The sequence below is a fragment of the Harpia harpyja genome, chromosome 13 (assembly GCF_026419915.1).
Source record: "Harpia harpyja isolate bHarHar1 chromosome 13, bHarHar1 primary haplotype, whole genome shotgun sequence".
In the NCBI taxonomy this organism is placed as follows: Eukaryota; Metazoa; Chordata; class Aves; order Accipitriformes; family Accipitridae; genus Harpia; species Harpia harpyja.
Window position 1 is genome coordinate 17,166,751 of NC_068952.1, and position 25,214 is coordinate 17,191,964.

General features: G+C 39.2%; 1 protein-coding gene across 1 annotated transcript in view; it reads left to right on the plus strand.

The window, feature by feature from the left end:
* Positions 1 to 24,725, plus strand: part of PRKCE (protein kinase C epsilon) — a 320,579-nt gene extending 295,854 nt beyond the window's left edge. Inside the window, exon 15 of the mRNA XM_052806142.1 lies at positions 21,502 to 24,725. Within this exon, the coding sequence (XP_052662102.1) occupies positions 21,502 to 21,648 (147 nt within the window). The 3' untranslated portion in view covers positions 21,649 to 24,725. The remainder of the gene's footprint in view (positions 1 to 21,501) is intronic.
* Positions 24,726 to 25,214: the final 489 nt, after the last annotated feature.

Consider the following 25,214-nt stretch of genomic DNA (forward strand, 5'->3'; position numbering starts at 1 on the left):
CGTAATAATCAAGTATTTCTATTTTAAAGTAACAAAAATATGTAAATAGCAGCCCCACACGCAGAACTACAAAAGCCAAGCAAAAATACTTTACTTATTCTTGTCTTCCTCTGGATGAAAATACTTACAGTTCACCAAATGTCAGCTTTTCAGCTGAGAATGTGTGCAGTTAATGTTGTGCTTGAACAGTACAAGAGAATAATTTTAAGGTAAATCCTTTGAGATTGATTTGCATCTTTTGACTTTGCACATTCCTAATTACAATGTTTGATTTGCCTGTAAATATGATCAAGGTGCTTGTTTCTTTCTTTCTTTAGATAGTTTACAAAGGTATTTTTAAAAAAAAAAAACCAAAACTTTGGGCTCAACGCTGAATCCTAACTTAGATGTCAAAAAGTCCCCTCTGTTATTGCAGAATTGCTGTCCGTCACATTTAATGCATTTACTTTTAGTCCAGTGAGATGCATTTCTGAAGTTCCCTGTGTAGGTAGTGAAAGTGGGGCTGCCCATCCAGAACAGGAGCCTGAGGTAGCTCCTCTGAGTCCACTCTTGGAGAAGTATCTCCCTCTCTCTCTCTGTAGCTATGCAGAAAGAACCCAAAGGAATTGACAACTGTAAGAGAAAGCTAGCTAGCCCTTGTGAATGTCTTTCTAGGAGCAATGGTAGGATATAGCGTCATCATATGGGGAAGTTTTTCTTAATACATTTCTTGGAGAATGGAAACCTTGTAATGCAGTAGCTATGGGCAGAGGGATGCCTGAGCCAGCCCCTCTCCTGGAAAGGGTCCAGCCAGCGGGGCATGCTGGCTTGCTTACCCTGTTGCCCAGTTCTGCTCTGGAGGTGTGGCCAGGTTGCACCTAGTGCCTTCACTGACTTACAAGTCTCTGCACTGCTGCAGGAAGTGTAAACCCCAAATTAACCCCATTACTATCTATCTGAAGCCTATTTAATACTGTAACTAACTGCTTTCCAGTCAGGTTCCACAACCCTTGGGTAGTTGCAGACAGCCTTAATCGGTGTTTAGCTGAGTTGCATGTGTGTAGCTCTTTTCCTGTTTTCACGAGTATTTGGCCTTTCATCTCACAGTAATTTTTGTTGCTTTGCTCAGTATTCATCAGTGTTTTGGTAATACAGTTATCAAATCAAGATGCACAATTCCAAAATAATTTTCACTTTATGCCTACATCTAGTAAGTCCCAGATTCCTCACATCTAGTCTGTTTATTGGCTGTTTTCCTTTCATGGTCGAGATGTACCATCCCTTTGACAATAGGTATTTTTATGAGGCCTTTATTATTTTTGTAAGTATTCTTGCTGCGGCAGTCCTTCTTAGGAGGCATTTAGCATGTCAGATATTTTTATTCATTGCTGATATAAATACCTTCTACCTTCTCAGTGCAGCTTCTTTCTGGTAATTATTTCACTGCTGTTATATTGTAAAGCCATTCCTATTTTATTAATTCCTGTTGTTTTGTTCCTTTTCTCCTTTTCTGCTTCTTTTAATGGTATTTTAGTTGGATATTTCAGTTTTAGTAGTGATTTCAGATTATTTCAGAGTACTCCTTTGTATAATTTTCAAGAGAGCTGCTTGCTCTTTAATAGTTGTTAGGGTGATTTTATACATCTTTATTTACACCTTTTCTCATTTTTCTTCAGGCTGCTTCTATAATGTCAGATTTTCATACTACTTCTTTCCATATTGTATATGCCAACTTTCTTTATTCTACCAAATTTGATTCCTACAGCCTAGTAGTTCTGTATGCTTGTTTTTTTCTGAACTCTTTTTTTTTATGGTAGTGAATTCAGATAATATGTAGTCTGTGTTACAGGCATCCCTATTATTTTCATGTTGTCAGTCTGCTCTCTCTAAGACATCTTCCCCAGTGACCTGGTCCTATCAACTTTTACTGATAACTTTAATACACTTAGAAAGGGTATACCTTATATATTTACATTATGTTTATGATCCATCAGCTGTTTTGTACCAGCTGCATAAATTTTCCAAGTGTTTGGATTTTGTTGTTGTGTAGATATCTTTGAGCAAGATCATACTGAAATTCTTACTTGTCCTCTTAAAATTGAACGATTTATTAGTTGGAAAGTAAAGTGTGATATATATATATATATATTTCTAGGCTGGAGAAAAAGATCACACACACAATATAATTTTTAATTATGCAACTTTAGAAATGGTAAAGGAATCTAGGGCACTAAACTTCAAATGCTGAAAAGGTGATTTTGGATACTTGCCAAGCTAGAAGAGATTGCACTCACTTTGAAAAATACAGGGAAGAGGGAAGAAGGTGAACACTAACAAAATAAAGTCTACTTTAAAATCTAGATAGAGAGTTCCTCTCTAAATTCAGTTGTGGGTATAGCATTGAGACTCATTGATTCAGATTAACAAGTGTAACTGTTCCATAGCTATGGAGTAACTATGGGAAAAACATAACTAATGCCTGTGTTTGGAATGTTTTCTGGGTTTTAACATCTTTCAGTATTGATAAAGAGCAGGTGATTATTTAAAAGTGACTTGTAATATTAAAAGGGGATTAAAAAATATATTTTTCATCTTATGTTCAGGAGAGCCTAGATCTCTGAAAATAGCTATGAGAAGAGAGGCCAGATTATTAGTCAGAAAATAGACTTTCTTGCATGTGATATGTGAGTGTACATATGTGTAGGGAAAGAAGCATACAATGCATATATAGTCATTTGTGCATTCAAATTGACTTTTGCATGCACATACAAAATTTTGCTCATGCAAGAATGCATATATTTACACAGGTATTCATCTATTTTCTGACAAACCGTTAAGATGACTAAGGGGGGAAATTTTATAATTACTGTATCATACACACTTTCAAAAAAAACCCCAAACCATAGGATCTATTCAAATGAGCTGTGGGCAATATAAAACACTGACACTGAACAAGTAATGTCGTTAGGGAAAATGGTCAAACACTGAGGTCCCATCAGACATTGGAATAATCTGCCAAGGGAGGTCACAGAGGTGCTAGCATGGAAACAAACCTTGCTTCAGTTCTGCCTCACTACTTCTCTGATCCCAAAAACACACAAGTTCCTTGGTTAGCACAGTCATCTTCCTCTTCTGTTACCTTTTATCCTTTCTCTGCCATAATAGATTTTCTGAGGAGCTATATTACATGGTACTGTAAGGCCTGTCTCCTCCATAGTTCAGGTATGTCTCTTCAGCTCTGCCAGCCTTAAGTCTGAATTTTTCAACTGGAGTTGGAAGAAACACTACATGGCTATTTGTTAGCCAGGCTTTTGAGGGTTTTGTTTTTTTTTTTAAAATCTCATTCACTCTGTGGATGGATGCAAATATATTCCTTATTATACCAGAAATATACCATTAATGTCCTTCTAGTTTGTACATGATTTGATTATTCTAATGATGTTTGGGAAGCTGAAATTTCTTTCCTAACTGTTTTCAGCCTTGGAATGAAAATCATGGAAGTCCAAAAGGTCCTTGAAAAACTGAGTGTGTTTTCTGAAGGCTTGCAAGAGTGCCCTGGGCAGAGCAGTCATACAAATGGCTGAGGTTTATATTGCTAAGCAGTGGCAGGAGTGCCACAGCAGGTTGTGCTAGGTAGAGACAATGGAAGCAGATTTGGTGGCCCTGAAACCTGCTGCGATGGATCTTTGGCTGCTCCTCCAGCTTAATGACTTGGAATAGAGAATATGAAGGGGTAAAAATGCACTGGGGCCCAGTGCTATGATGCATATTATCTACCAGCCCTTCCTTTCATAAATCCAGAATTATGAGGCTTTTCAGTGGCAAAAGTAAATTTTATATATATACTACAGTTTACTATACTGAGGGTTTGTCCCATATAGAGCTATTATAAATGTTAAGCTACTACAGAAAAAGTAATAGCCCTGAGGCATGTACGTTAGAAATCAAGCAAACTTTTGAACAGCTAGGAAGAAGATATTTGTTACACCTAAGCTCCAGTGACCTTGACAGTGTCTCTTGAAGATCATTTCTGCTGTTCTTAAAACCTAATTCTTAGAGTTTCACAGACTGTCTTGAAATTTTCTGAATAATATTATTCTTCCCTGCTGCTTTTAATGCAGACATGAATATGTAATTGCATATGCAAGAAATAAGTACAGTTTTAGTGCAGACAGATATCTTTTCTCTAGAGCAACTGTTGTGAGACAGAAATCCCTTTGAGGCATTTTATTCCTATGTTGAAATATTTTGTCTCATGTATTCTTTCTGGAATTTTATTCCATTTGGAGAATGAAATTTCCCTAATCAGTGGTGATAAGACCAAGCTGTGGTTTGCAATGTAATTTATTGCCCAAGAACCACAAAGGCCTTGATAGTATTCAGTGATTCTCTGCTCTCCATCTTTCTTTGTTTCCATGGTTATGATCCTGACTCTGTTGAATCTGTTATTTCCATTTTCAAACTGCATTTGCCATATTACAAATGAAAACAAGGGTGCAGTAGATTAATTTCTTACCAAAGTCATTGTTATGGTGGTAAATGTGGTAGATCTTGCTGTAGTGCATCATGGGATGATTCTACCTATCCCATACCAAATAATAAAATATGTGTTAAAACAGTGATTGAAACAGATTGCCGCTTCACCTTTAATGTGTATTGATGAAATTTATCTTGTCCCAAGTTGTTATTTACCAGCAAAGCTTGTATTTGAAACAGTGAAGCAAAGGTATGTTTTGTCGTATTTTGCTTTTTCCTCAATCTTCTCCATATCTTATTAGATCCATGCAAGAAATTCTTTGTGTCATTTCTGAGAGCACAGCTGGCCAGCTGTAGGCTTTCCAAACTGAACTTGTGGCCTGCTGACATGCCACTAACATCAGCAAGTGAGCTCAGAGAGGTGTGCCCAAGTGGCATAAAGATACACAATATCCCAATCCGACTTGCCAGGGATGGAGGAACATCATGGCCCCAAATTTGTTGCTCATCTGTCTGAAGTCAGTGGTAGCCTCATATGAGCATCAATTTCACAGAATCATGGAATAGTTTGGGTTGGAAGGGACCTTTAAAGGTCATGTAGTCCAACCCCCCTGCAATGAGCAGGGACATCTTCAGCTAGATCAGGTTGCTCAGAGCCCCATCCAACCTGACCTTGAATGTTTCAAGGGATGGGGCATCTACCACCTCTCTGGGCAATCTGGTGTTTCACCACCCTCATCACAAAAAATTTTTTCCTTATATCTAGTGTAAATCTACCCTCTTCTAGTTTAAAATCCTTATCTGTTGTCCTATTGCAACAGGCCCTGCTAAAAAGTTTGTCCCCATCTTTCTTATAAGCCCCCGTTAAGTATTGAAAGGCTGCAATAAGGTCACCCCAGAGCCTTCTCTTCTCCAGGCTGAACAACCCCAACTCTCTCAGCCTTTCCTCATAGGAGAGGTGTTCCATCCCTCTGAGGGATTTCTTCTTGGTTTTTGTAGAATTAGACCAGCACAATAAAATCACTCTCGTATTTCTTATGCTGTTGGTCACAGTGGCTCAGTGTGGTGCAAGGAGCTGTGAGACAGAGGAAGCTGTTAGGCACTGTGTAGCAAGGACAGTCTCACCACAGGCACACTCCTGTCCTTTCAAGCTGAGTTTTCACTGTCAATCCTTGAAACACGTGCATGCAAACAGACAGACATGTCATTTTCATCCACCCTCTTGTAACTGTCAGAGTTGGGAACATTTGAGACTTTGACTAAGATGTCCTCAACATGAAAAAGCTGAAGAACTCTGACCCAGAGGGTAATACAAAGCCTGGTAAAACAGATGTTTGCCATATGTATTTCTTTTCAGCAGTTAAGCCAAAGTTTCATCACTAATGGCTTTATCAGTGCCTGTGGCTATCCATTCATAGTGTGGCTTTATGGAGATGAAGTTAACAAAATAATCCCATTACTATGATTTACTGTGAATGTGCAGCTTTCACAGAACAATACATTATTTTAATTTTCTCTATGCATTCATAATTTCTTCATTTTCCATTTTAAAAGCTTGCTTTCTTCAAGAGCATTAGAAACAAAATGAACAAGATAGTCTATTGCAGAACTGTATCTTGCAGCAGCTGCCGCCAGCCCATTTAGTTCATCTAATGTGATTCCCTTCGCTTTGCAGCCTCTTCCATTCCTGCAGTTATATCACTGAGAATGTTTTCTGAATATTTGTATGTTCTTTCTTCAGTTCTGACTTCCTGAGGGTAGAGAGTTGGTCTAGCAGCTAAAACCAGAGACCCGAGAATTGCAAGATACAGAAGTTCTTCTACCAGACTTTCTAGAAACTCATGGTGTGGTCCAGGGTTCATCAGCCAACCTTTTCATGCCTCAGTTTCCACTCTGTGGCAATCTCAGGATGCTTAACGCAAAGTTCTGTGACAGCAAAGAAATATGACTAAGAACTGTTAAAAACCAAATGCTCCAGATCAGCCTGGCTTTTAAATTGACTGAACGTGTAGCACTTCCCTTGGAAGAGTGTTCTATGCTATACCAGACCTCAGTGTTAGCAGATTTCATCTCGATCCTCAGTCTCAAATTTCCTACAGTAATTTTCACCTCTCAGCTCCGGTAACTCTAAGATAATCATAAACCATTATCAAAGTCCCTCCCTCCTTAGTTATCACTATCTGAGCCACATTGTCTGTATGCAGTTTCCTTGTGAACCTGAACTCCCTTGTTAAGTCTTGACTTAAGGATGCCAGCAATGTGTTCTCTTTCAGTTTTGCGCTGCAGCAAAGATTTGAAATAAAATCATTCCCAAATACGAAATTCTAGTCCTAGCCAATGATTGTGGGTTACAACTGGAGTCAGTGAGCACTGGGAATTTTCTTTTCCCCCTCCCCTAAATGAGTGAAAACCTGGTAAAATTTTGGCAACCAACCCTTTGTTGATGACTTATGACAAGCTGGATGTCCACAGTGTTTGGAAACTGGGTAATAAATAGCAAATACAAATCAGCACCTACAGAGTGTGCAGCTGGCCTGTTTGCACAGGCAAACAGGCAGAGGCCACACCTGCCTCATGGGTAGGTGCCTCACTGAACGGCTCCCAAAAATGTGTTCAATTAGAGAGGTCTGTGTTTAAATTGCTGCAGCAACCGTCTGCTTACTGTGAAATATGGCTGGAATCCTTAAAGAGGGACTGCGTTTCTGGAGAAAACTTTCAAATATATTAGCTTGAAACATAAGTTTTATAATCTCAAATTTGTTTTCATACATGACTGCTAACAGGCAAAGATTTTTTTACTTTTTAATGAGGGATTTTTAACCTGGTGTTGGGAAGTCAAGATACTGTTTTGGTGGGGTTTTTTGGCACACCTCTATTTTTTTATGACTGGATTGTATCGTCATACGTGCAGAATTATGACTTTGCCTTTACACTGTGGGGAAGAAGCCCTGTAAAATGCAGTATCATTCAGTAGCACCAGAAGGAACATAGGAAATTACAGGCCAAGTAAATTTCTTTTTGTATAAATGTTCTCTCTTTTCAAGTTTGCTTCAGTGTGAATGTCCCTCTTTAAGGTAAGGCCTTCAATATGGGGAAAATGTCAAGGTAGGTCCATTTTTAGGCCTAATAACCTTGAGGTGTCCCTTCAGTTTCATAATATATTTCCATTCAGTCATCAGTGCATGGCAATGAGCATTTAGCAGATGGGCACGCAAGGAGCTATACTGCATGCTTTTGCATGAAGTGTTACTGCTTAGACGAAACACTGGGGAGTGATCTTGGGACCTCAGACTCTCATGTACCATTGTTAAACATTGCACATTATGTATTCCCCACTTGCTGCAGGCATTCCAGGCATAGGAAAACAGTGGGCTTTCTTCTGAGAGTGACACTGTGGTGATTAATACTGGTGTACAAAAAAAAGGTTTAGAAACAGGGAAGAATCTATATTTGTCAGAATGGTTAACATATATCCTTTAGAAAAACTAAAGAAAAATGGATGTGGACTTTTGGGACAGCCTTTTTATTACAAACAGCCGTAACGGTTGAAGTCCAACACTTTTTGCACACTGCCACAGGGTATCATGAATTAGAATATTTAATGTCAGCTGGTTCATAAAAGTTACATTTTTCTGCTACTGGTTTAAATGTTAGCCAGATCGCTGGTGATTGAGAAGCACTGGCTGTTGGCAGGTGATGAAGTTCAAGATCTCAGTTGAGCTTGCAGTAGACAGTTGTGAGCAGCAGTACCATAAGCACCTGCAATGTAGCTCATACCAATCAGCCTAGCATGTGGCTGGGCAGGGCAGAGAAGTCTGTAACATTTCTGCCTGTTCCCTCAACAAAGTAAAGGACCTTGGTTTCCAAAGCTTCAACTAGCTTGGCACTTTGTACAACCACTAAATTTGCTCAGAGTGTAAGCATATGGCTTTCGAGGAGTTTATATGCAGCTTGTATCACAACTTAGAGAAATCAAGAGTAAGTGAGCTGGTATTTTTAAGGGATTTCGGGGTTGTTTGGACGAACAAATTTCTGTTTTCCCAGAATTTGCTCATTCGGTTAGTCTTGGTTTTTGTTTTTTATTCTCTTCAGCATCAGTGCCTGCAGCAGCTGGTTTTAGCTGTGATTACCACAACACTAGAATTACAGAAGTTTGAAAGCTACTGCAGGTTCCCAAAAATTTATAAGTTAAGCAACTTTTGTTATGCTTCTTTTGATTCTGTACTGGGGATCCAGCAGTATTTGTTTGGTTTTGTTGAGTCCTGGTCTTATAGCACTAAAATCTGTTCATACTGAATAATTAGGTTCATTTAACCATCTGTTAAACGAACGTACATTGTTAAGTGGTGCCCATTGGGATGGAGTGATAAGCAGCCAGAGTGTTCCTGCTTTCCTTTTGGGCTTCCTTAGAATAAGACAAATCCTGTTTCACTTTTTGGCTGCTTTAATCTCCAGTGCAATTTTCAGAAGGTAATCTAAACCATTAAGTGAAATCACCTTATCATGGTTACTTATAGTATACTCTTAAGCGTTCAAACAGAAATATTTTATTTTTATATTAATGCAGATAATAAATAATATTCCTGGGTTGGGCCTGTTTCTGATGTCATTAAAAGCCAGTGGCAAAACACCAGGTGATTTAAGAAGCAGTAGCGTCTGGTTCTTTATCAGACAGTGGAGAGGAATTTATCAGAAAAAAGCGAAGACTTGTCGAAGGCTGGCAGGGCTCATAGAAAGGGCTTTAAACTAGGTTCGAAGGGGGCAAGGGATAAAACTAGGTGCACCAGAGATGAGCCTGGGGGCAGCGTGCCAATGTTAGGGGTGGATTCGATGACCCAGCTCAAATGCATCTATGCCAACGCACACAGCATGGGCAATAAACAGCAGGAGCTGGAAGCCATTGCGCAGCAGGATAGATATGACTTAGTCGCCATCACGGAAACATGGTGGGATGACTCCCATGACTGGAGTGCTGCAATGGATGGCTACAAGCTCTTCAGAAGGGACAGGCAAGGTAGAAGAGGTGGTGGGGTGGCTCTTTATGTTAGGGAATGTTTTGACTGTTCAGAGCTACACGATTCTGATGACAAGGTGGAGTGCTTATGGGTGAGGATGAGAGGGAAAGCCAATAAGACAGATATTGTGCTGGGAGTCTGTTATAGACCACCTGACCAGGTTGAAGAGACGGATGAATCGTTCTACAAACGGCTGGCAGTAGTCTCAGAATCGTGTGCCCTTGTCCTTGTGGGGGACTTTAACTTTCCAGACATCTGCTGGAAATACGACACAGCAGTGAGTAAACAATCTAGGAGGTTCCTGGAGTGTGTGGAAGGTAACTTCTTGACACAGCTGGTGGGTGAGCCAACCAGGGGAGGAGCCTTGCTAGACCTGTTGTTTACGAACAGGGAAGGATTGGTGGGAGGTGTGATGGTCGGAGGCCGTCTTGGGCTTAGTGACCATGAAATGATAGAATTTTCAATTCTTGGTGAGGCAAAGAAGGTGGTCAGCAAAACCACCACTATGGACTTCCGGAGGGCTAACTTTGGCCTCTTCAAGGCACTGGTTGAGAGAGTCCCTTGGGAGACGGTCCTGAAGGGCAAAGGGGTCCAGGAGGGATGGACATTCTTTAAAAAGGAAATCTTAATGGCTCAGGACCAGGCTATTCCCATGTGCCGCAAGTCAAACCGCCGAGGAAAACGACCGGCCTGGCTGAATGGGGAGCTTTTGCTAGGACTTAAGAAAAAAAGGAGAGTTTATCATCTCTGGAGGAAAGGGCGGGCAACTTGGGAGGAGTACAGGGATCTTGTCAGATCATACAGAGAGAAAATTAGAAAGGTGAAAGCTCAGCTAGAACTAAATCTGGCCACTATCGTAAGGGACAACAAAAAATGTTTTTACAAATATGTTAACAGTAAAAAGAATCCCAAGGAGAATATCTTTCCTTTAATGGATACAGAAGGGAACGTAGCAACCAGTGATGAGGAAAAGGCCGAGGTACTTAATGCCTTCTTTGCCTCAGTCTTTAGTAGTGAGTCCAGTCATCCTCAGGGTACTCCACCCCATGAGCTGGAAGGTAAGGATGAAGAGCATAACATACCCCCCTTAATCCAGGAGGAATTAGTTAGGGACCTGCTACGCCATCTGGACACTCACAAATCTATGGGACCTGATGGGATCCATCCAAGAGTACTGAGGGAACTGGCTGAGGTCCTTGCCAAGCCACTCTCTATCATCTGTCAGCGTTCCTGGTCAACAGGGGAGGTTCCAGAGGACTGGAGGCTTACCAATGTGACTCCCATTTATAAGAAGGGTCGGAGAGAGGATCCGGGGAACTACAGGCCTGTCAGCCTGACCTCGGTACCGGGAAAGATTATGGAACGGTTTGTTTTGAAAGCACTCACACGGCAAGTCCAGAATAAGAGGGGGATCAGGCCCAGTCAGCATGGGTTTAGGAAAGGCAGGTCCTGCTTGACCAACCTGATCTCCTTCTATGCCCAGGTGACCCGCCTAGTGGATGAGGGAAAGGCTGTCGATGTTATTTTCCTAGACTTCAGCAAGGCCTTTGACACTGTCTCTCATGGCATACTCCTTGAGAAGCTGGCGTCTTGTGGCCTGGATAAGTGCACTCTTCACTGGGTGAAAAACTGGCTGGATGGCCGAGCCCAGAGGGTAGTGGTGAATGGGGTGAAATCCAGTTGGCGGCGGGTCACGAGTGGTGTTCCCCAGGGCTCGGTGTTGGGCCCTGTTCTGTTTAATATCTTTACTGATGATTTGGATGAGGGGATTGAGTGCACCCTCAGCAAGTTTGCAGACGACACCAAGTTGGGAGGCAGGGTCGATCTGCTTGAGGGTAGGGAGGCTCTACAGAGAGATCTGGACAGGCTGGATCGATGGGCTGAGGCCAATTGTATGAAGTTCAACAAGGCCAAGTACCGGGTCCTGCACTTCGGTCACGGCAACCCCATGCAGCGCTACAGGCTTGGGGAAGAGTGGCTGGAAAGCTGCCCGGCAGAGAAAGACCTGGGCGTGCTGGTTGACAGCCGGCTGAATATGAGCCAGCAGTGTGCCCAGGTGGCCAAGAAGGCCAATCGCATCCTGGCCTGCATCAGGAACAGTGTGGCCAGCAGGAACAGGGAGGTGGTTGTTCCCCTGTACTCGGCACTGGTGAGGCCGCACCTCGAGTCCTGTGTTCAGTTTTGGGCCCCTCACTACAGGAAAGACATTGAGGTGCTGGAGCATGTCCAGAGAAGGGCAACCAAGTTGGTGAGGGGCCTTGAGCACAAGTCTTATGAGGAGCGGCTGAAGGATCTGGGGTTGTTCAGTCTAGAAAAGAGGAGGCTGAGGGGAGACCTTATCGCTCTCTACAACTACCTGAAAGGGGGTTGTAGTGAGGTGGGTGTTGGTCTCTTCTGTCAGGTGTCTGGAGATAGGACAAGAGGAAATGGCCTCAAGTTGAGGCAAGGGAGATTTAGGTTAGATATTAGGAAAAAGTTTTTTACTGAGAGGGTTGTCAAACATTGGAATGGGCTGCCCAGGGAAGTGGTTGATTCACCATCCCTGGAGGTATTCAAAAAGCGAGTGGACAGGGTACTCCAGGGCATGGTTTAGGGGGCATGGTTAATGGTTGGACTCGATGATCTTGAAGGTCTTTTCCAACCGAAATGATTCTATGATTCTATGATTCTATGACTAGTCCCATTCACAGCTGGAGTCTGGTGAACACGGAGTAGAAGAGCAGCTTTGGCTTTGGGTTAATTTCTCGTGGAGAACCTTTTGTATTAGCAGTATACCATGCTAATGTGAGCATAAAGTTAAAAAGTGTCTTACTAGGATGTTCACCCAAAATCAGCAGCAAAAATCTGTCAGTGTATGTCTTCACAGCTCAGCATACTAGTGCAAAACTTAATTCCTTTGACATATGCACTAATAAGCAGATGGTAGACTGAAGCAGCTGATGTGTAGGCACTTACCTTCAGTAGCAGGACAGGGAAGGCATCTTTAAATTAGAAGGAATCCTAGCACTTCATTAACTGCTGCTTTCCTGTTGTTATGCCGCTGTGCTGTTACAGGGGATTTTGTTACTGTGGAGGCACAGACCTTGTACTGGTCCTCTAAACAGCATGCTGCAGGACTCATATGCTTAAATTATGCAGGATGAGTGGAACACTCATTGTAGAAATTTATGAAAAACCTTAAGCACAGATTTTGTTCCCTGATTTGCACGCCATATTTTTGTTTGCAAAGGACCTACAGAACAATGATTGCTTTTGCCTAATTATGGAGTATGGAAAAGAAGAAGTTGAAGATCATGACTGCCCATTACTCTCTGAAGGATTGTGTTTATATTTGACAAGAGCAAGAAGAAAGAGAAGTTGAATTTGTGCCCTCAGGTCCACAATAACAGCTCGAGTTCCTAGCAAGACGAGGTTCCCACTGTGCAAAAAGCCATTTAAGTGAGACAATCAAGAGGTCATAGATAATGATAGACAGAGAGATCACAATGCATGTATAAGAGAACAAAAATAGGAAGAAAATTAGATGCATAGTGAGTAGAAAATTACTCAAGCTCAAAGCAGATCAGTAGCAGAACCAAGAATGAAACCCATGTCACTACAAACTCTGCTATGTCTTATCCACTCTTTTAATAAAACTGTGTTCCAAAAAAGCAGTTCCAGTGTCCGGAGGAAAGGTGGAAAGGAGATATATTGAGATGCAGAAGTAGTAGGCATTCGTGCATAATTGTGCAATGCCTTTTTTTTTTTCAGTCTGTAGTTTGTATGAGTATGTGCAGCTTCAGCTGCGTTCTAAAAAGTCACGTATATCTTTATTTTAATCTGTGTTTGCAAAGGCTTAAAAATAATCATTAGACTTCAAAATATGATCTCTAACATTTCAGTAGTCTTAGAATTAAACCATCACCGTGTAGCTTTCTCCATTTGTATAAGGTGAAACCTGCTATACCATTTCTCTGTATGAAAGCCTGTCATATGCCTTACCTATGTCAAACTAAAAGCTTTATTCTTAGTGAGCTAGAGATCATCATCAAAGAGTATGAGTTTCCCAAAATGTTTTGAAGAAGGCAGTCTTGCCAAAAACCCTGTAGCATTCCTGCTCTATGGCGTATAGTGCAGACCATTCTAGTGTGTAGCTGAGTCTTGGAGTGATGCTCCCAGTCTACATGCTTGCTATTACCTTCCATGCCGTGGTGTTTCTTTGCATCCAGTGTCACAATGCACAAGTCCATGCCTCCCCGATAGAGGAGGGGCTCAGAATCACAAGATATTGCTATATATTTGTAATTTCTTAACATATTCAGGAAGGTTTCCATGGTGTGTTACTTTTCTGTAGTTAAGTGGGATAGGTGACTGTAGGCAGAATAAAACATTGGAAATACAGGTGGTCAGTATTTATTCAGGATACATGGTAGAGATATGAGTCCTGAAATATTTTATTACATCTTTCACCTATTCACTAGCATCAGTCTCTCCTTAATTTATTCCATTTTTTTGTGATTCCTTAAAGAATGGAAAGCAAAGTAATCCTATTGATCTTTTACAGAATAAATCTGGTCAAATATCTCAGTGCACTGCTAGACTGTCTGTATTTGGGTAATTTTTCAGTGATTATGGGATGTCTCCTGGAAGCCACTGGAATTCTAGGGACATGTGACCTAGACTTACCAACTCTCTGCATCACTTTTTTCTCTTCTTTGCAAGTCAGCTCCATTTTCTGAGTATAGCCAGTCCTTTGTGCTAAAGTGCTAATGATCAAGAAGACAAAAAGGCTTCTACACATGTATTTGAGGACTTGCCAGCAGGTGGTTTAGCATGTCACAGGTGCACCAGCCCTGACTACTGTAACTCTGCTGTAACAACAATGGTTAAAATGCAATTTCAGGAGAACACAAACGGAAATGGACTAATCTTGGATGTGTGCCAGTATGTAAGAGGGGAGGTGACATTGGTGATGATGACCTTAGAGCAGTTGAGGGTATCAATGGAGGCTTGCCAATATAATGTGAATTAGAGAGGCACACATATAAAATCTGTGCTACAGAGTGGATCATAAAATTTGCAGTAAGAGTTGCATTGTTGCAGATGAAGGGTATTTTCATATGATTGTTCCATTACTTTCTCTTCTCGTATTTCCTCCCCACCCCAAGAAGAAATATAAAATTGTTTCCCATGTAGTTAAACCCTCAGAGAAACCTACCATAAGGGAAAAATATAGTGTAGAAATTCAGAAGTTGGCACTCTTCCCCTGCATTATTTTTCACTCTAAAAAATGCATGTATTCTACCATAGCGTAGCTTATGAGCAGTGGTTATCTCATGATTAAGTCCTAATGGAAGCAGGCCCTGATAAGGTGGACAAGATGGATCCTGAGGGTAAAGGACTAACCACAGGTGGGGACCTGTAGCGCTGACCTAACCTGCAGCTCCTGTGAAAACTATCTCTGTCAATGTTTTACACAGAGATAATTATTGTGCTTTAGCAATCAGGCTATGAACAAAGCAGGTTCGGTATATATAGCTTTAGTGCTGTGTACTCGTTCATGCTAAAACTAGTCCCAGGTATGACTATAGGGGACAACAGTTTTACAGCGACGCCTTCTGGATGAGGTTCATTGCCCAGATGACAATGGGGTGGTTGTCAGTGAACCTGCAGAGCTTCGATTTTGTTTGCCTTGATGTTTGTTTTGTTGTGGTGGTTTTGGAGTGAAGGATGGGAGAAAGGCTGTGCAAAAGTGGAATACTAAGACTGGCATCCTGGCTGTGTAGTTGTTGAAAGTTTGTACCCCCTAATTATTCAGGTTATTCCTCCTTCCTTCTTGACCCATTTCACATTCCTAGGAAAGTTACATACTGTTTTAGTATAAAGGTGGTTTCAGTTTACTGGATCACAAATGATTCCTTTTAAAATTCATAGTTCTGTGAATTAGCTTGGTGTTTATTAAATATCTGTGTACCTCTATAACAGATTAAATTGTGGACTGCATAGGTTGGCATGCTTTTCAAATACTGTTTCACTATCTATTAACATCTTTATTGAGTGGAATTTTTTTCCACTTCTTTCTCTTAATTTGGTGTCCTTTACATCTAATGGAAGCATAACCTAGGAGCACAAAATCTCACCCTCTGCTTGGAAGTACTGAATGTTGGTATACTTGTAAAAACTACTTGGATTCAAACCCCTTTTTATCATTGTAACCTTCAGTTGCATATACTGCAGCTTATGGCTGATGTGTTGTAATTCTTCCATATGTGAATAGAGCAATTAACATGCTGAAAAAATTTAATAATTTTTAAAGTTATTCTGATAACATATATTTCATCTCTTCTGAAATAAGACATTCTAGGAGATACTTCTAATACTGATACAGATTCTCAGGGCATACAAATACTGTGAAGAGGCATCACCAGGATAAACAAAAGACAGGCCTAAAGTGTTGGGCTTCTCAGCCTGTTTCTTTCACAGTATTCATACTGAATTTCTGTATATGTAGAATCAGTTATGTGCAAACGTGAGTGCTCATTACAGCTCAACAGGTCTCAACTTTTTAGAAACTACTACACCTTTATGAAAAGAGATCCAGTCATTGGTACAAAGTGATCTCTGCCTGTGCTGTGGTTTTTGTTATCATAATAAGGAGAGGTGAATGAGAGGACAGTGATATGTGAGGTTAGCCACATAACCTTGTGCTTCAAACCAGTTTGTTTGATATCTTGAGTTTCCATTTGTCTTGAACAAAATAATCTGAAAATCTTACCAGTGACGAGATAAATACAAAATATTTAAATTCTGATCATCCTGATCTGAGAATTTCTTCTTGATGATACTGTGTCAAACATGGGAATAATTTATTTCTCACCGAAGCAGAATTCTGGATAGAATTAAATTATACCGTGTAATACATATGAGAAGGTGCGACTCTTGCGCCGTGTCCTGTTCCTACTGCACTGCTGTACCATGCCCCTGTAGCTGCACATGGAAAGCTGCAGCAGCTTCCTGACCAGATTTAATGTGCCTATTGCATGTCTGATGTGCTGCTGGTACAGCTGGGCGCTGCACTGGAAGGGTTCTCCAGTGAAGGTCCCCCAATGAATGACAAACTCCAGGATTTCACTGTGGGCTTGAAAATATGTGAAGAGGCATCAAGCACTGCTATTGACAGAAAATTGCAGTGGAGTAAAGTTAAAGATGTTTCAGTGATATAGAAAGGCCAATCTGTGTCTGCATTTCTGTGCTGACAGTTTCTCAGACAGAAAATCATGGATGAGCTTTGTATATATTTTGTGTCAAAAGGTCCACTTACTGAAAAATATCACAGCACAATATTTTTTTCTTCCAACATACTGGTTCATTGTTATAATCATTTCTGGCCTCACTTACTTGTATTGGCTGTCTGTTCTGGATTAGCTCCTCATTCTATTAAACTAAACAGAAATCTATTAATTGGTTTAAAGAGGATTCCTATAGTTATATTTAAACAGCATATTGTGAATTTGTAGGAAAACCTAGGCTTTTGTGGCCTTGTTGTTTTCTAGGCACCACCTCCATCTTTCTTTCACCTCCTCTGAGTAGCCTTTGAACCCGCTGGACAATTCCAGCCCAATTTAGTGGAGCCATTGAGCTTGCATTTTCTGCAAGTCAAATGAAAATAAATAATGGAGTAAAGAGAGATACCTCTTAATGCCTCCAAGCTGGAGAATTAATTTAATCCTTGTCAAGTAGAAGAGAGTCCACTGAGCCTCTTGGTCTCATGACACAGCTGATGAGGTGCCCAAGCTTTGCTGAGTTCCCTGGTTTGGAACATCGTCTGTCAGGTGCCTTCTTGCAAGGATTTCTGTGGCTTTTCAATACCAAAGGCTTCTGTCATTCACATTTGGTTCATGTGATTAATGGAAGGAATGGCAAGTTCTAACTTTCTTAATGTATTTTCATTGATAAGACCACCAACTTAGATTTCCTTTTTCACTGTTGCAATTCATATAGTGTCTTTTAGTAATCATTAACAGACAAGGTTGGTAATCCTTGACACTGGAGGGCTTATTAAGCATGTTTTGGAGGTTTTTTTACAGCTTGAATCTGTGACTGCAGGTAGAAAATTAATTTTTTATTGAAGTGGTAGTGAAAATAAAACCGGTTCAGAAAACCACTGTTTCATGTGTGCTTATTAATAGCATATGAAGTTCATTTTAATCTTTTAGTAATTATGTGAAGAGATTTAAGAAAAAAAGCATTTTGACTCATAAAACAATATCCCTTTGTCCAAAGTTATACAGACCAACTAGGAAAGCTGATTAAATGGGGTTTTATGAAGAGATAGTCTTTTAAAATTTCCGATAACTTTAGCTCTTCAAACAGAAGCAGTAGTCTTTGAATAGAATAAAACATGACTTTGACCTAAAAATTGTCATCCTTGATGGGTAGTAGGTCATGCTAATATTTATTAATTCAAGGGGTTCTGTTTCTGTAGCAGAAGTGTTACATCTAATCAGATCATATCACCCACATGAAGCAAGTCCACCATGCCTCCCAGGATAAGCAGGTCACACTAGGTCAATGCTCAGATGGGAGACTTATGAAGCATTCATACTGCTGGCAGAAAAAAAAGATCAACTAGCCAGCCCGTTTTCTGCACAAGACATAGTGAGTCACTATTCCTTCTCACTATGCGAGATACCATGCTGGTGGAGAAGTCATCTTTCAGGTGAGATTTAGAATTGGAGTCATGTCATTTTTAGTCATTACAAGCGCCATGGCACTGCTGCTGGTCTTTGTCAGATGGACTGTGCACATGCTGCCTGCAGTAGAGCAGTTTCAGTGCAGTGTGGAATTTGGCACTTATTGTTGGAAGCTCTTGGGCAGCTGCTGTGCCCCTGCTCTCACGTAGCATTGACGCATCCTGAACACAACGTGTTCAGGTAGTCTAGAGAGAAAAAAGTAGCATCTGAAACCTAATCAAATTGCTGTGTGTTTGGGTGGACAGCTGTGGTTTTGGGGGTTCTTTTTTTCCTAATAACCCTAGTTTCTTCAGTCATCTGAAATTGAAAAGTCTTACCTGGAAAAAAGTTAACAATAATGTGTCCCAAAGTCTCAAGGTGCAGCAGGCTAAATAAACAGAATCCCACCCATTTAATTACTGCATTTTTAATTATGTGTTTGCCAGCCAATCTAAATATTTTTCCTTTTTTCTTCATGATTTTTTTAATGTTCAAAGTTGGGTAATAGCTGCACTCTGTTTCCTTCATATACTCTCCCTACCTTGTAGATCTTCTTTCTTTTCTCAGCTTCTCTGCTAGGAGACAGCCACAGCCCTTCATACCTTCATCCTGAGCCCTCATGCTGCAGCTATATATTGGTTCATGCTGTTGGCCTATAGAGTATTCACAGTGCAACTACATTAAAATAGCAATAGTAGCAGAAATGTGGCCAGACCTGTTTCATCTTACCAGATGAGGCCTTGCAAAACAGCCATAGCTTCAGGAAGAAAGTGCCTAAATTGCTAAGGAGGGTTTCTCAAATAAATCTTTCTGTTGAAAAGAAGCACTTGTTAGGAACTCTACCTTTTGTTTTGTATGGCTTAATCTACTCACTTTTGTTCCCTGTGATTTATTTAATCTCACTTCATCAATTGGTTAGTTAAAGGCTTGCTAGCGTGTCCTTGCAATCTTAGATTGCTCCATACTTGTCCTGTTAATAAATTGGGTGATTTACATCTATGTTGCCAAAAAGACATGGAATTGTTTACAAATCTGAGAAAGTAAAAAGTTCTATTTCCTTCTTTGGTCTTCAAGGCATATTTTAAGACATGCTAGGCTTTTAAATCTAAGCAAATACCTTTGGTTGTTGTTTCAGAAGTGTTTGGGATTCAAAATTCTACTGGAAGTAAAATTATTTTTAATCAATAGGATTTAGATACACCAGTGTTGGGACAATTTGTCAGATATGCTGATCTGCACTCTTTTTCACCTAACACCTTCACAAATCGTAGTGATGGTTTTCTGGAAAAAGTAGCTATTGGGAATTAATTGCCCCTGATAGGCTTTGAGGAATTTGTCATCTTATTCTTCTAGCTTCAGCAAGGAAATAACACTTTTCACAAATAGGTTCAGCATGAAAACCTGAAAATAATATATATTGTGTTTGTTCTTAGCTAGTCCAGAGCTTATTTGCCCTGGATAGCTAGTGGTTAAAGTGTGAATGTAGTCACGTTTCTCTAGCACGTAACTACAGTTCTGAATTTGAATACTACTTTCTACAAATACTCACTTACCTCCTTCTGCTTTAGTGACTATACCTGTACAAAATTCATTGTATGATTGTGTGAAAATACTACGGTAGGACATGGGGAACAAGAAGAATGTAGACATAGTTGTAATGTAATGCATTTAAAAATTCATATGGAATTTCATTCTTATTTTGCAGTACTTGCCCAAATGACTGGGAGAAAACGTAAAGCCCAAAGGAATATCCCACATCCTTTATGCAGTTCAGAGTATATGGGTCACATACACTTTTATGTCCAGTCTTTATGTACGAAGTAAATACTACAAATGTAAACAATATAAACATACATATAAATATATATGTGTTTGTTATGTTCATATTCCTTTTCCTTTTAGTGGAATTTTGTAGATAGAGGTTGTGGATTTTTGGTTGCCTGGACTTAGAAAGTACTTGGTTTACAAGTGACAGTCTCTTGCATTTATATAGACCTTTTTTTCCCTATACCTATAAAGTTCTTACAGGCAATGTAGGTGAAGGTTGCTGTGACCATTTTACAATTGTGAGAAAGAAAACTATTTGTTTTAGTGCCTCAGTAAAGCTGATGAAGAAAATACATTTATATATACATTTTATAGGAAAATTTACCTACATTGAAAGAAAGCATATATTCCATTTGCAATATGTTAATGTACCTTATGGTGTATCACTTTACAAGTCAAATAGCTATTCTATTTCTGGTATCATCTTAAATCTCAGACATATACAGGATGGACACAAACTTTTCAATGTGTCAGTGTGCCTCCATCAAGTATCACTCAGGTAACCATTAGATTTCATGAAACAAAGAGAAAAGAGGCAGTGTAAAGGAAAATGCTTGTTCCAATTCCCTGAACCTGTAGATGCCTGAAATATGCTGCTAACATGGAAAACATGAACAGTGCAGGTCTCAAGGGAATGACCATGGGAATGTTTTCCCCTGCGGCCTTAAGTTTTTTTACATGTAAGTGGTCACAGCTAGTCCCTGTCATGAGTGCCCTGAGGACAACGAGTCGGCCTCCCCAAGTCTGTCTCTAGTTAATACATCTTATTCCAACCAGAACATGTACAGTTGCACTATGTTGGCTCAACTTCACTGAAAGAGCAAAGTGCTTTAGACTTCAACAGGGAAATCCTGATGCCATTGAAATAAAGAGGAGTTCTGAGGTGGATTTCTCTGGTGCCAGAATTTCACACTTTGCCGTGGTGCTCTGAATGACATTCAGCTGCATTAGGAAATCTGACATGCCAATGTGGAGCTCAAGGATTTTGGACTGAGAGCCGTTGCGAGGTCTACATCTGATTTTAAAGCTGAGTGTAGCCAGATATAAAGAAACAGTTAACTTGAAATGGTAGGCTATATTGTGGGGAAATCAGTTAAATCAGTTCACTCTGTGCCTCTGAAATGAGATATCATTATATTCAAACCTAAGAGGAAACAGCCATACCACCTACTGTGCCAAAGCCTTTTTTAAACTAGTCCTAATCTCAGCTTCCTGCTTTATCATCATACTGCTATTCCTTTGCCTGTCAGAGACCTGTGAGTCTCTGGGAAATCATTTATAGTACTGCTTCTGTGGCCTCTCCTGAACTCATGTATAGTACTTGCTCCTGTAGCTTCTCTCATACGTCTGTTATTCTTTGTGTGAAGTAGCTCCTCTTTTATTTCAATCATTCCAGAAAGTTCAGCCTTTCAGGTGGGATGGAGAGGAGGGAGAACACCTTTTATTTTACTCTGCTGGTTTACTATTCACTTTATTTGTATTTTTCTTCTCAGAAAACCAAAAGGGATGTAAATAACTTTGATCAAGACTTTACACGAGAAGAACCAGTATTAACGCTAGTGGATGAGACAATTATAAAACAAATCAATCAAGAAGAATTTAAAGGGTTCTCTTATTTTGGAGAAGAGCTACTGCCATAGACAACATTAGGCTGACAGATGAATGATGCTGCAAGAAGTGATTCTGAAGAGATCGTCAAATTACTGAGACTCAGTAGATCAAGAACTACTTCTCTTACCCTGAGCCCGTATCCCCAATTAAAGTATATATTTATTGTTTTTTTCCTTTTATGTTCTGACCTGAAAGCACTCTTATTTTCTGTCTCACAAAGCAATGCAAAATAATTTTGTATCAGAAATTGTAGATGTAACACACTGCCATATATTTGCAACTTTTCTTTTATTCCTAAGATCTCCCCAGAGGAAAAAATTGCATCTTTTCCATGGAAAATGAAGCTGTGCTATTAAAAGCGATTTAGCAGATCACGTTCTGTAATCGTCATATGTATTTAAGCTAAGAAAGTGAGAACTGTTTTTTCTGCACTGGTGGTTATGGTAAGATCTGTACTCAGATGTGGAACAAGTAAGTAATATGTTGCCCTTTGGTAAGCAAAGAAGTCTGCCTTCGTGGAGGTGTAATCCTCAATTATGAATTTATTGTGGTGAGATACAAACTTAAAATAAACATGTCCAGAAAAAGAAGCACATCAAATAAGGCTTTCAGTGAAGTTCCTCATACAGTTTACGGAAAACTCTTAGGAATAAGAAAAGTCACAAAGATAACTGAAATTTTATTTAAAGCAAGAAATAGATACTATATGGATAGTTATTAAAGGGCTAAAGAATAAAAAGCCTATACTATTTAACAGAGCTATATATAGGCATTTTACAGTTTTTCAGGCAATTGGGTGTACTATCCATGTTACCAAATCTAATATCCATTTAAATGAACCATTAATGTGATGGCAAGCTTGCACATGTTTACAGTTAATTTTACACAAAAAATTAATTATAAACATTATAAATTTGCCTTTTCCATTGTAGCCAAGTTGATGAATAATTTCTTATTTATATTTATTTTCTCAGTAGTGTGTTACTTTTGCACACTTTTACAAAACCATAATACTACTGTGTTTGTTGTTTTTTATGTTTAAAATCTAAAGAGAAATCTGCTTTTAGAAGACACAAAATAAGGCTACACATGCATTATGTAGAAGTGTGTTAAAAAACTGAAGATCAAACATTCACAAACTGACATTATTGAAAGTTGTAAATTGAATTTTTTTTTGTGTATGAATTGAAATGGTAACTCATGTGGACAATATTACTAATGTGAAGTTACCTCCTGTAGATACGCTAACAGTGTTATGTACTTATATTTCTGGGAGTACCCTGTGGTTTGGTTTTTTGGGGGGGGGGGTTGTGTACATGTATCGCTGAGGTCATTTTATTATATATTTTACTGGACTGAGTGAGCGGTCATTGGAGTCCATTTTAATTGTTGCACATGGATTTCCAGCTGCACAAAAATATATATACTTGTGATTGGCAAAGTGGCACTAAAGAAGCTTTTTTGCCTTTTGTACAGGTGAGATTTTGTATATAGTGTTTGCTGCAAGGCCTGTGGAATTCATTGAATATAGAGGTATCAACTGCTGCATGTTCAGGCATACTATTAAAATGTTAGTCTATGAAAGAATAATTATAATAATGTCCATGTGCAATACTCTTGTATGTGTATTGGTTCAAGTTACTGTCAGAGAGATGAGGTTTTTGTTATAAAAGATGTAGACATATATTAAGCTATACTAAATCTCTTGTATAGTTCTCTTCAACTCTATTATGATATGATAGAGCTCGAAAAGAGAAAGGAATGTTGCAAATCGTGGTGGACAAAGTGTGAATCATTGGCTTTAAGAGATAATCTCGGTCACAAGCAGATGAGTTAGTTTGTGTCAGTTTTGCATCTGGCTGCTCATAGCCTGTTACTGATGACAACATTCAGTTCCATTTTGGTTTGTTTTTAAAACTCAGGTGTAATTATTATATATATTCTTATGATGATTTCAAAATATTAAATATTATGATATATCAATTAATGTGTTGTCTGGCCTACAGGTGTAATAATGGATCAAGCCTTTAGTTTAATTTAATTTATCTTCAGTAATCTTTTGTACTGGGAAAAGACTAGCTTCTGGAGCTGAGTACCAGCACAGAAACATCTTAATGATTGCATCATCTCAATGTTTAAATTTCTTTCTCTTTTAGAAATATATTGTAGAACTGCCCATCAATTTGTGTCTCACCACTGGCTCTGTTTATTTCTCATCACAGTTAGCTTTTGACATCCAGGCAAGAACTGATCACAATGCTAAAGCGTTCTTTTCCATAGGTGAGTAGACTGGTGAAGTAGACTTGGATAATAGTGCACTACTGTTTGTACAACGAGGCCTTTACACAAAACTCTGAGCATTTATTTTGAAGGAATAAAAGTGTCCATAAAGCTTTTGTAAGCAAGCTATGTAGTCTGTATTCCCATTTCTAAAGTGAATATAATTAGCAAACATTTGTATTTCAAGAGGCCTCAGCACCTGCAATGTTTGGTAGGATGCTAAGAGAAAAGTGAAGGAGAGAAAAACTTTTGCATGGGCAGATATTTCTTCAATATAAATAGTTAGATCCTCTGCATTGGGTTTACATCAGAAGATTTGTCACCTTGAACATTTTTTAAAGATAATTCTTAAAAATGGACATTCTGTTACATTTCTGCCTGTTCTGTAAAATCTTCCCTGTTCCTTCTTTGTAAAATGAGTGCAAAATGCCAAAAAGATTATTAATAATAATTATTATTATAAAGAATCCATTGTTTCTTGGTTTTTCTCCCAAATAGACTTTATTAAAAAATGGAAACACATTTTTCTCCATAGGGTGAAAAATACTTCTCTCCAAAAAAGGCTTACAAATTACCTCTTTTTAAATTATGTGCAGAATAGTTCTGGCTAAATATAAAATGTATTCAGTTGGGGGGGGTAGGTTTTTTTTTATTTTGAGGATTTGTTTGTACAGAATTTTTTTGTTATGGATGTAATTTGAATCTTTTGCCATTCATTAGTGTTATTTCATTGTAAACATTATTACTGTGCCAAATGTACTGTATTCAAAAGGATGTGAATGTGTATTGTTTCAGAACCTAATAAATACAGTGATGTTAAATCTTATTTTTTTCCCCAAAGTTTTCCTGAGTATTTCCTAAGAGGAAGAAAGAAAGATGAAGGATGAATATTTTTCCTGTTACATGTTGTACAAAATACCATGAGCTTGTCTTTTAGGAGTGGACGTTTTGCAAAGGAAGGATTTGTTAACAAGAACCTCATCTGTGAAGCAATTAACACTCCAAGAGAAACACAGGTAACCAGGTGTGAGCACTATTTATCTTGAGCAATATAACATTTACCTCAAAAACACCAAGCAGGTGAGTTTACAGACTTTTTCTGCTTACCAGCTACATAATGGTCACTCAGTTCTGACTGATCCCACCATTCTGCTTGGCTGCATTGTTAAAACTCAGTTCAGTAGGGCACTTAGTGTACAAACACATGAGACTGCTTTAGTCTTTAATTGGATTGATAGAGGGATTAATCATATGCATAAGTTTAATTAATTAGGGTCATAGACCTTATTAAATTATTTATTTAACTTAATCTGTC